Source organism: Capsicum annuum, chromosome 1 (assembly GCF_002878395.1).
Source record: "Capsicum annuum cultivar UCD-10X-F1 chromosome 1, UCD10Xv1.1, whole genome shotgun sequence".
Classification (NCBI taxonomy): Eukaryota; Viridiplantae; Streptophyta; class Magnoliopsida; order Solanales; family Solanaceae; genus Capsicum; species Capsicum annuum.
Genome location: NC_061111.1, coordinates 253,636,791 through 253,648,792, shown reverse-complemented (window position 1 = coordinate 253,648,792; position 12,002 = coordinate 253,636,791). Strand labels below are relative to the sequence as shown.

The 12,002-nt window shown below is 36.9% G+C and overlaps 1 protein-coding gene across 1 annotated transcript in view; it reads left to right on the top strand.

The window, feature by feature from the left end:
- The first annotated feature begins 154 nt into the window (after positions 1–154).
- The window catches only part of LOC124890196 (disease resistance protein At4g27190-like), a 17,594-nt gene continuing 5,746 nt past the window's right edge, over positions 155–12,002 (top strand). The window contains exon 1 of the mRNA XM_047402008.1: positions 155–809. Coding sequence (XP_047257964.1) covers positions 279–809 — 531 coding nt within the window. The 5' untranslated portion in view covers positions 155–278. The remainder of the gene's footprint in view (positions 810–12,002) is intronic.

The following is a 12,002-nucleotide window of genomic DNA, read 5'->3' as shown; positions in this document are numbered from 1 at the left end:
ACAGCTTAGTTGTGAAGATTGACGCAGTCTAAATGGTTGACATTTACTTATACTTGTGCAGAAGATGTGTTAAATTATTTTAAATCATGTTGCATAGTTTTATTATGATGTTAAGTAGTTGACTTTTACATATGACTGTCTTTGCCTTCTTATTTACTACTTTTTATGCCTAACAAACAAGAAACAGTCAGTTTAGCTTCATTTGATCATCCTTGAGAGCATCAGTAGCATTCTGATCAGAAACACTTTTTTCTTTCTTTACTTCAAGAGATTTTTCAATGGATATACTTTTTAATGCAGTAGGTGGCTTTGTTGTTGAGGTGGGAAAGTTTGTGTCTAAATGCATCTATCCTAAGATTGAAAATATCGTCCGTTTCTCGTCAAAAATTGAAAATCTAAGGAAGGAAATGGAGAAGCTAACGAAGTTTAGAGATGAGATCAAAGAGAAGGTGGAAGGAGCTGAGGGAGAAGGCTATAAGCGAAAACCAGATGTTACCAAGTGGATAGAAGATGTTCAGAAGCTCGACAATGAATGGGAAGTTATGCAAGAAAGCATTGCAGCGGCTAAGATGCTTGCGTATAAATGTTGTCCAAAATGCAGCCTTCGCTCGGAAGTCTCCACTCAAGCAAAGTACATCCGAGATCAACAATGCAGGCTTATAAAGGTCGGAGAAAACTTTGGATCCAATTTGGTGGTAGAAAATTACCGAATGAAAAAAGTTGAGCTCATCCCGGGACCATCGATAGAAGGCCAGTCAACAGCAGCAAGGAATCTCCACAAAATCCTCCAACTATTGGAAGATGATAAGGTAATCGTTGAAATTAAATCTAAGATTTGTAATCCTAAATTTTATAGAATTTTGGTACTTGTTAAATTTGTAACCTGGATATATATTATTAAACATTATGTTTTGAGTTTAAAAAATAAATGAATGTTAATCCTGTCCAGTTAACTTAATAAAGGAAGAGAGCATGCCTACGCGAATGCCTTCTGTAACAATTTTTGCCTTGTCTCTAATTACTGAAGTTATTTGATTGCCTACGTAATTTCTTTTGGGTTAATCACTATAATTATGTAATTTAAATGATTGGGTCATAATATCAGTGTTTGAGTTACAATTTCTTATTAATTATTATATGAGAAAAGAATCATCACTAATTCAATTATTTTAGGGAAAAGGCTCAAATATGGCTCATTTATTGCCAGTAACCAACAGAATGATCACAAAATAAAGAGATTTTCCTGGCCATCTAATGCCAAGAATTCAGGTCTCAAAATAAAGCATAATACACAACCAACTCTTTGTGAAAAATATCTAAAGTGGATTTTTTGGAGGAATGAATATCATAGTTTTCTAGTTAAATTTCTAGAATAGTCTAGTGAATTAATATCATAATCTTTAGTAAAATCTCTAGAATACTCTAGCATAGTATTTAGGATAATTATACTAGTATCTAGATTCTTCTACATATTTAGAAGATAAAAGTTGCCTTGATTATTCTTGTAGAAATATCTAGAATAGTATCTAGAACCATCCATGAATAAGTATAAATAGGATGGTCTTGTACAATTGTAACTCAACCAAAACCATCCACAATCAAATCCAATACAAAGCACATAAAGTAGTCTTCTTCTATACCTAAGCTTTCTTATTCAAATCTTCCTTCTACTTTTATAGCTTCCTCTTCTTGGTTGAATCTTCCGATCCCCAACTACACCTTTCTTCTGCTATTCTCTACACTCTTCAACCAGTACTAGAAATTCCTACTACTTTGTGCTCACTTAGACGATGCAGTAAACAAATTTAGTCTGACAATGACTTCTCTCTTAATACGTGCTTATAGCTTCTGTCGGCTGGCTGTACATGTATCCCTCTAAATTGCTTCCAGTTTCTAGCTTTCCAAGTCCGGTAATACATGGCTCCACATATGACTGACATTATCTCCTTAAATCGATTCCATCTCTTCCTCTTGATGATCATTTGTACCCCTTCAAGTCTCCAGTATGAATTGCAATACATGTCCAGAGCTCCAGGCCAAATTTAACCTCTCTTATCCGGTCACACTGACAAAATAAGTGCTTAGCAGTTTCTTGAACCTGTTTATCACATAGTGGACAGTCCATATCATCTATGGGATATTCATCCTGTACATCCTTCCTTTAGTGAGTAGTCTGTTCTGCACTGCAAGTCACACAATAAATCTATGTTTAGGTTGAGCCACGACACTCCAAATTAGTTCAGCAGTATTTGACCTTCTCTGGCCCCATAACAACTTATGATGGCTGTGGTTAGCTGGTTAGCTGAGTAATCTCCTTTTGGAGTGAGTATGTTATATGTACCTGCCATTTACATACCATCCATCCTTGCATGCCCACTTTCAGAGAATGGAGTTTCCTCCGGTACCAACTACTATTTGGAGGTGCCTTATATCCCCAAACCTCTTCATGTTCCTTCATATAAAGTTCATGAACCCACGTCACCCACAATGAGTCCTTTTTAACAATCAGCTGACACAGCAGTTTACCTGCAGAAGCTATATTCCAAAGTCTGCAGCTTCTTATATTCAACCCTCCATCCTTCTTTTCACAAACTCTATCCCATGCTACCAAAGAGACCTTCTTCCTTTCAATTGTGGTACCCGGTAGATACTCACTGCATTTCCTATCAACTTGTTTAAGGAAACTTTCAGGCAGAATGAAGACAGCGCCCCAAAAGTTATAAATTGAAAAAAAACACAACATTGCTGACTTGTAATCTACCTGCATATGATAGTTGTTTGGAGTAAGTCAATGAAATTGTAGATGTGATCTTAGCCACAAGCTTCTCACACTCAAGCTAACTCCACTTCTTGGAGGACAAGGGCAAGCACAAGTACCTAATTGGAAACCTCCCTACAGTGTACCCAGTTCTCATCAACAATTGTTCTCTTACTGTATCTTTCACCCATGCCAAGAGATACTAGATTTATCCATATTGGCCTCCAAACTAGTAGACTCACTAAAGTGTGTGCTAAAGCTTCCATAAGTCTGTTCGCTGCACCTAGTCTCCCTTTACAAAGTACCATCAGATCATCAGCAAAATCAAATGAGTCAATCTAGACTTCTTGCACATAGGATGATATTTGAAATCAGCTAAGTTTCTCATTATGTTCAAAGTTCTTGAAATATATTCCATGACCTGAACAAACAATAGAGGTGAAGCTGGATGTCTTGGCTCAACCCCCTTCTCCCTTCAAAGAACCCATGGCTTTCTCCATTCACCCTAATAGAAAATTTAGCTGAGGTTACACAAGTCATAACCAGCTTAGTAAACCCAAATCAAAGCAAAGCTTCCTCTAAGAAATCCCAACTAACCATGTCATAAGCCTTCTTGAGATCAATCTTCATTAAACATCTAGCAGAAGTTTTCCTACTATAATGTCTTAATAAGTCATGGCATTTTAAGACGTTATAAATCATGGACCTCCCATGCACAAAAGCAGCTTGATTTTAAGCTACTAAATGAGTCGCAACAACCTTGTGGAAATTATCTTGGAAATGCACTTGTACAGGACATTACAGCAAGAGATAGGCTGTACTAGCTGCCATGTTCTGGTTTCTCCCACTTTTGGTGGTATTAGAGCAATAGTAGTTGAGTTGAGTTACTTTAATAACTTGACATTGCTAAAAAAACTCCAACATAGCCTCAGTGATATCCTTACCAACAATGTTACAGGAAGCTTTAAAAAAGCCACTCCCATACCCATCAGGCCCTGGGCATTTTGTACCGTCTATACTAAATATAGCCTGTTTAACATCTTGGTCTGAGAAAGGTTCATCAATTCCAGCTGCTGGGCAACTGTGGGAACTGTCCCACTCTGAATAATACTCAGATTTGCCTGAGTTCTTCTCAGAGTTTGACAAATTTTTAATTTACATCTTATCACGTTGCATGAAAAATATTACAAAAGTAGGTTTGATTGCCAGTAAATTGTCACGACCCAAACCAGGGTCTGTCCATGACGGGCATCTCAAACCAACCAAGGCCTGAGACAACCCTCTTTGTCTTACCTCAAGAGTATAATAATAACAATGATGATAACCAACTGCGGAAGCTAACCAGTTGGATAAAAGAGATGTAATAATCGAAAGAGTAAGTTTGAGAGTCAAAAATCAATCCCACAAAGAAAAATCCAGCACTATCCACAAAGCCTCTAAACAAAGAATATCAACCAAATCGGGACATTGACCCTGACTATACCAGCAGGAATCCAAAAGAAAGTACTGAAATAATAAAAAAACTAAAGAAAACCATGCCTTTCGAATGAGGGAGGACTCACCACCTCAACAGCTGTCCGACAGGAGTACCAAATCACCTAATTCTGCATAGAGTCACAAGAAAAGGCCTCAAAACCTACATCATGAAATGATGTAGCATCCAGTGGCGATCAGTACGGCGAATACTGACATGCAACCCAAGGAAAGGGATAAAATATAGAAGTACCAAACCAGTAATAAGACACATGAATATATATATATATATATATATATATATTTGCCAAAAACCAGTCATCAAGACATATGCTAATCAGTCATCAAGATAATAGGATGTTAGGGTAGGGGGCAAAGAACATGAGACACGACCATTTAAAAATTTACTCCTGAACTATGTAGCTCGTACCGACCTAAAGTCACCCACGGGCTATGTGTCCGGCTTTCCCTCCCGGAAGTGTCCCAGTCCATGTTAGTTGCATGGATCGGAGAAATTAGGCCAAAGCCACCAATAGTCAATTAGACTCCCAAAAATATATTGTGTAAAGCTTACACAGTGGTCATAGACCCCCAACGTCGGCAAATGTGGTCCTAGAACTGTAAGAATGGATCTTGGGCCCAACTCAACCTACAAAGCTACCTCGTAAGGGGAGGATTGTCCAAATTCATATAAGCCAACAACCAGTTCATTCCCCAGCCAATGTGGGACTTTTACCCAGTCTAACAGCCCTTCACGCCGAGGGACATTTGGCTTAGCGCGTGGACTGGGAGCCCAAATAGGGATGCACCTGACTCTGATACCATGTTAGAATGGATCTTGAGTCTAACTTAACCTCAAAATCTATCTCAAGATGTGAGGATTATCTAAGTCCATATAAGCAAACTACCAGTCCATTCCCTAAGCAATGTGGGAATAATCATAACACTGTGATCATAATATATCTGAATGCTACATGGTGCTCATAATCCCGAAGGATTACAAGCTAACCCATGACTGGTACCTGCTGTGAGCACTGAATAATCATAACACTGTGATCATAATATATCTGAAATAAATGTAGAAGGTAGGCTGAAAATTGCCATAAGGTTCATACTAAAAAAAAATACTATATAATGGAATCTGAATACTGAAAACAACTGTCTGAAATACTCTAGTATGAAAGCCTCTAACTGTCTGAATAAGGAGTTGATGGGACAAGCCCAAACTAACTCCGGCTACTGAATGTAAACTGAAACACTGATATAACATCTTTGTCCTCGAACTATGAGGACTTACCACTAATATGATGCTGATAATCTGGGCTGCTAAGAGCAGTCAGGAGCCTGTGCGTCTAAACCTATGATATAAAACATCATAGTGCAAAATAAAGGTATGCGTCAGTACTTTGAATGTACTGGTATGCTAAGTGAGGTAGGCTGATATGCATGGGTTCATATGAATAAACAATAGCTAACTGAATAGCATGAACATAACTGAAAGAGAGTACATGCATAAATGCATAAACTGTAACTGAAATCATGGTAACACTGAATACTGAGTTCTGAATCACTGGTTTACTAATATCTGGGTTTACTAATACTATATTACTGATAACTGAGTGGTTGTATCTGACAGTCCTGATTTTGTGGAACTGTGGTGAGTTTCGTACTGAGCTGAGTGATTGTGTCTGACAGTCCTGATTTTTATAGAACTGAACTGAGTTCTATACTGAGACTAGAACTGAAACTGAGATTATGGGAGCTAATTATCTAATCGACATACCCTTTCTCTAATTAGGGTCTAACCTGTAACCCCAGCTGGAAGGGTGTCAGTACTATGCCACAGGTAAAGACAAGTTGAGTCACCCTTATCTGGTAGGTGCTCTAAATGAGAACGGTGGTACCCTCAACTAGCAGGTTAAAACACCTCATCAACCCTCAACTGGCAGGTTGATGTCTCAACCTACGGTGGCTATGTAGTTCTAGAACACAAGGACTGCTTCTAATGATCACACCCTCTACGGGCAGGTGAATTCCCATCCTTGGGTTCACTCGATGCTGAATCCTACTCCCAACTGAAATAGAAACTGAACTGATTTCTAACCATACTAGGCTGGACTGAACTATTACTGATCATGTTAAATGACTAAACTGAACTGAGTTCACTAGGTTCTGAACTGATTAGTGCTTGAGTTCTGAACTGATTACTTACTAAGTTCTGAACTGATTACTGACGGAGTTCTGAACTGAGTGTTGACTAAGTTTGAAATTGATTACTAACTGAGTTCTGAACTAGTTACTGACTGGGTTCTGAACTGATTACTAAACTACTGATCAAGACACTACCGAGTCTATCCAGTAACTATATTATAGCTCGAGTATTAGATACCACCAGGACTCGATAGCATAGATTATAAGACATAGCAAATCTTGTCACATGATAACTAATTACATAATCACCATTCATTCATTGAGGCATTTTGACAAATACTTGCATGACATGATCATGTATACATGGTAACATGACATAGTTTCATTACTCAACTCACATGAACAATTAATCAAACACTTAGAGACATAACTTATGCACATAGTACTAAACATGTAGGCATCACAATTTCAATTGCCCAATTTCACAATTTACAGGTTTTTAGCATGAATTCATATGATACTACACATGGTAAATAATTTCACATAAATCTTGCAATTACCCAAGAATTAGAAACACCATTAGCATTATAGTCATAAGCACACTCCAATCAAGTCATGAAATTCATCAAATCAATTTACGTGTAGATAAAAAGTTTGTTTGAACTCCAAGGGTGGAAGGAAACCTTTGGATGAATACTTGACATACCTTAGTCATTGATTTCTTGAGAGTGGTGATGACTTTTTTGGAACTTGGATCTTGAATGTGATGAACTAGGGTTTGTTCTTGGGAAATTTTAAAGAGAATGTGTAAATTTTGCCTTTAGGATGACTTAATTACATGTTTTGGGGCTGATTCAAAGTGGGGAAAATGTCCCAAATACCCTTCTGGACGCTATTTTTAATTACTGAAAAACGTCGATGCTATGGCCAACGCGCCGCATCGAGTCTGCGTTGTCTCACTGGAAATTGGCACTAGGAGTTGGGGAAAATATTTATCAATATGATAGGTGACGCAGTGCGTCGAGATCGCATTGATTCAATGGTCTAGGCTTCCAAATGTGCTTCAAACGAAGTCTGAAAAATTCAAAACTTGTCCGAGAACACCTACTGACATTTCTGATCATGAATCAACTTAAAGATCGATACTTTAAGGTCATAAAGGTTGTTAAATAGAGTCTCCAACTTACAAAGGCTAAAATAACACTAAGTCTGAATACTTAGCTAAAATTTTCAAAGTGTGGAACCCATTATTAAGCTTTAAGGGACTGAGTTAAGCTTAAAATTATCAGGGTCTTACAAAATCCATATAAGCAAACCACCAGTCCATTCCCCAATCAATGGGGACTTTTATCCAATCTAACACCGACCTTCACGCCCCATCAAAAAATGGTCCTTGGGCCTAACTCAACCTCAAAAGCTAGCTCAAGAGGTGAGTATTACCCAAGTCCATATAAAAAAACTATTAGTCCATTCTCTAACCAATGTGGTACTTTTACCCACTCTAACACCCCTCACGCCTAGGCCCAATGGAACTGGCATGTGGACTGGGTGCTTAAACAAAAAAAGACCTAGCTCTGATACCATGTCAAGAAATGGACGTTGGACCTAGCTCAACCTTAAAAGCTAGCCAAAGTGAGGTGAGGATTACCCAAGTCCATATAAGCAAACTACCAGTCCATTCCCCAAGCAATGTGGGACTTTTTACCATCTCTAACAATGTAGAGAATCAATCTTGGGTCTAACTCAATCTCAAAAGCTAGCTCATTAGGGGAGGATTGCCCAAATCTATATAAACAAACTACCAGTCCATTCTCCAACCAATGTGGGAATTTTTACCCATTTCAACACCCTTTCACGCCCAGGGACCAACTAGCACCTGGCTCTTATTTCTTCTCTATAGATACTCCATTAGAATTAAATGTAAAGTATCGCTAGGAGAAAGGTGATATTATTTCTGATCCAACTATATTTCGACGATTAGTTGGGAGCTTAAATTACCTTACTATTAGTAGGCCTGATATCTCTTTTGCAGTTCAACAAGTTAGTCAATTCATGCAAGATCCCCGTCATCTTCATTTGGTGACTATCCATTGCATCATTCAATATCTCCTAATGTTATGATTCGGATAGATTAAGCAATCCATAAGTAAAAGAAAACAAGAACAACACATAGATTTTACGTGAAAACCCTTGCGAGAAAACCACGAACAGAGGCAAAGGAGGTTTCACTATAATAAAGAGAGAGTACAAAGTGGGAGATGTAGTCTCAATGACGCGTATTTTTTTGAACACCCAAAACAACCCACTAAATGCACTTATATAATACATGCATAAAAATAAGTCCTAGGCCCAAAAATCTCAAACATGGGTCACACCGCGAAACTTTCAAGGACGGATCAACAAAATTAGGGTCATAACTCTAAAACCTTGGATCATAAACTCATGGATTATTCTTTCCTAGTGGTTTTCCTATTCATCTAAATGCTTTAAGTGATTCTGATTGGGAAGGATGTTCGAACACTCGTCGTTCAGTTACTGGTTGGTACATGTTTCTTGGAGATTCTTTGATAACTTGGAAGAGTAAAAAAGCATGATCGTGTGTCAAAATCTTCAACAGAGGCTGAATATCGAGCAAGATCGTGTGTCAAAATCTTCAACAGGGGCTGAATATCAAGCAATGTCTACTGCTTGCTCTGAGATTGTGTGGCTCGTGGATTGTTTGATGAGATTGGATTTCCTCAATCTAATCCTACTCCTCTCCATGCTGATAATACAAGTGCAATCCAGATTGCTATTAATTCGATTTATCTTGAGCAGACCAAACACATTGAAGTAGACTTGTCATTATATACGAGAACTGTAGATAAAAGTGTTATTACTTTTCTGCACGTGTCTAGTGATATTCAAGTATCTAATGTATTTACAAAATCAATGGCACGACGACGACATCAGTTTAGAGTTGGCAAATTGATGCTTCTTAATCTACCAGCATCAATTTGAGGTGGGATGTTAACATGATGTAAATATTGTATATATTAATTTAGTAATATATTGTTGCGTATTAGTGTAATTACATGGATTTATTTAGCAATTAAAGGAAATATTAGTGGCTATAGTAGAGCAAATTTGGTGGGATAGAATAGCAAATTTAGAGGATAGAAAAATTGATCTTTTGGGATAAGAAGATGGATCTTTTGGGATGTAATATTTGAATACTTTCTATTTATTGGAAAGATTCTCAAGATTGAGAGGCATTCAACATTAAATTGACATGGTATCAGAGCCAGGTCCATCCCCGTTTTGGGCTCCCGATCCACGCGCTAGGTGCCAGTTGGGCCCTAGGCATAAGGGGGTGTTAGAGTGGGTAAAAAGTCCCACATTGGTTGGAGAATGAACTGACAGTTTGCTTATTTGGACTTGCGTAATCCTTAACTCATGAGCTATCTTTGAGCTAGCTTTTGAGGTTGAGTTAGGTCCAAGGTCCATTTCTCAACAGGAACTAACCTTCCTGGTGAGCTACACAATTTTCTTTAAGCCTAATTAAAACATTTTTCACGTACTAATAACCATGGAGTCATTTATTAAGGCATTCCCAACTTGGTATCATCGTACCAATAGACATGCAAGTCATTCCAATTATACCATACCATATTCATAATCCACTTAACCATTTAGACTCCAATTTCCATTTAAAAATTCAAGACTTGCAAGTCATTCCAATTATACCATACCATATTCATAATCCACTTAACCATTTAGACTCCAATTTTCGTTTAAAAATCCGTAACGAAGCCCCCAAGGGCGTTTCCAAAATCTTATTGATTTTTTACCATTTAATGTTATGCAATTTTTCTGATGAATAGTTTAGACACTATGAAATCCTTGTTTATAATCCAAATTATGAAGTGAGTTGAGGTTCATATCATTATAATCATGAAAAAATTCATAAGCATTGTAAAACCATATTGCTAAATTTCCATCATTACCATGAGACCCAAATTAAATCCACAATTCACCATTTAAACCATGAAGAAACCATTAAAACAAGAGAGAATTAATGCAAGTATAAGCAACCAAAAACCTCAATCCTAGTTTAAATTAAACAACCAAGAAGCATGTAAGTATCAAGTAATTTTGATGCAATAATATAATAAGTAAGATAGGGAGAGTCCAACATGCCTTAATAACAGAAGAATTTTGAGAGGAATTTGAGTTTAGAGATAGGAGAATTGAATTCTTGTGAAAATCCTTAGTTTCTTCTCTTGAAAAGGTGAAGAGGAATGATAAAAACTGATAATTGATAGTCTAATAGAGGTTGGGAAGTGTTTAAGGTCGTTTAAAGGGGTTAAGCACTAAAAAACTCTCACCCCACCCTAAAAATAAAATGAACTAGGCGATTTTTACCCAAGGGTGTGGCACGCCGCTATTGAGGAGGCCTAAGGGCATGCCACACTCTTATGCAGAGCCTCCAAGGCATGGCACGATGCTATCACGGAAAGCCTCTGGTGTGTCACGGCCTTATCGCGGACCCTTACTGGTTCGGGGTTCTGAAATGACCCTGAACCCTTTTCGAAAATTCCGAAACTCTTCCCAAACATCCCTTTAATATCCCTTATCATGGTTCAAGTAAAAAATTATCATTAAACGCGAGAGAGGGTGTAAAATAAAATCATCGAAATTTTTGGGGTCTTACATAAATATTAGTTCGACTTTTCCTTTCCTTTCCTTTCCTTTATCGCTATCAATTAGGAGTGTCAAATGGGCAATATCAATGGTAAAGCTAAAGCAATTGATGCAATACATCACTTTGTTCTGCACAATACCAAAACAAACATTTAAAAAAAAAACCCAAAACTAAAGGACGGAATAAATAATCAACAAATGAAACAAAGGCAACCATCATGGCATTACTATCCTTGACGAGAAGGCAAGAACACTACTTGTTCTAAGATTAACCTAAATTTTAGAACAAGTAATGTTCTTGCCTTCTCATCAATAAACTCATTTTCGAAGGGAGTTACGATTAAACGGAATATATATACCATGGAGTTAAAAGGTTACTTTTAGACTAATTTTTTTTTTTTTTCAAATCATAGAACAAACATGAGTAGATTGTTAAATTCAATAGTAACTAATAAACATATGCTATCAAATTTTATTCCAACGAAGTGACTAATAAAAATTATTAAAATAGAAAATGAATAACAACACTATATAATGTAAAATGCTATCAAATTTTATTCCAACAAAGTGACTAGTAAAAATTATTAAAATAGAAAATGAATAACAACACTATATAATGTAAAAGAAGGTGAAAAACTATGTTCTTGCTTTCTCTCTCTCTCTCTTGCTATCTCTCAATGATACCTTCGACTACAATTCATTATGCATTTTGATTTATAACATAACATAATGCATATGCAAAGAAATTAACAAATTTGAGATCAAGAGATTATAATGATCAAAGCCTCCAACGTTCTTATTGTTAATAGAACTTTATTGAAAGAAAGAAAGGCTAAGGTTTACAATATAATCTGAAAAGCATTAAAACTAACTAAAACAAAAGTAGGCTATATATATACATAGCCAATAACCTAAAGGTCCATAAACTAAAGGCCCA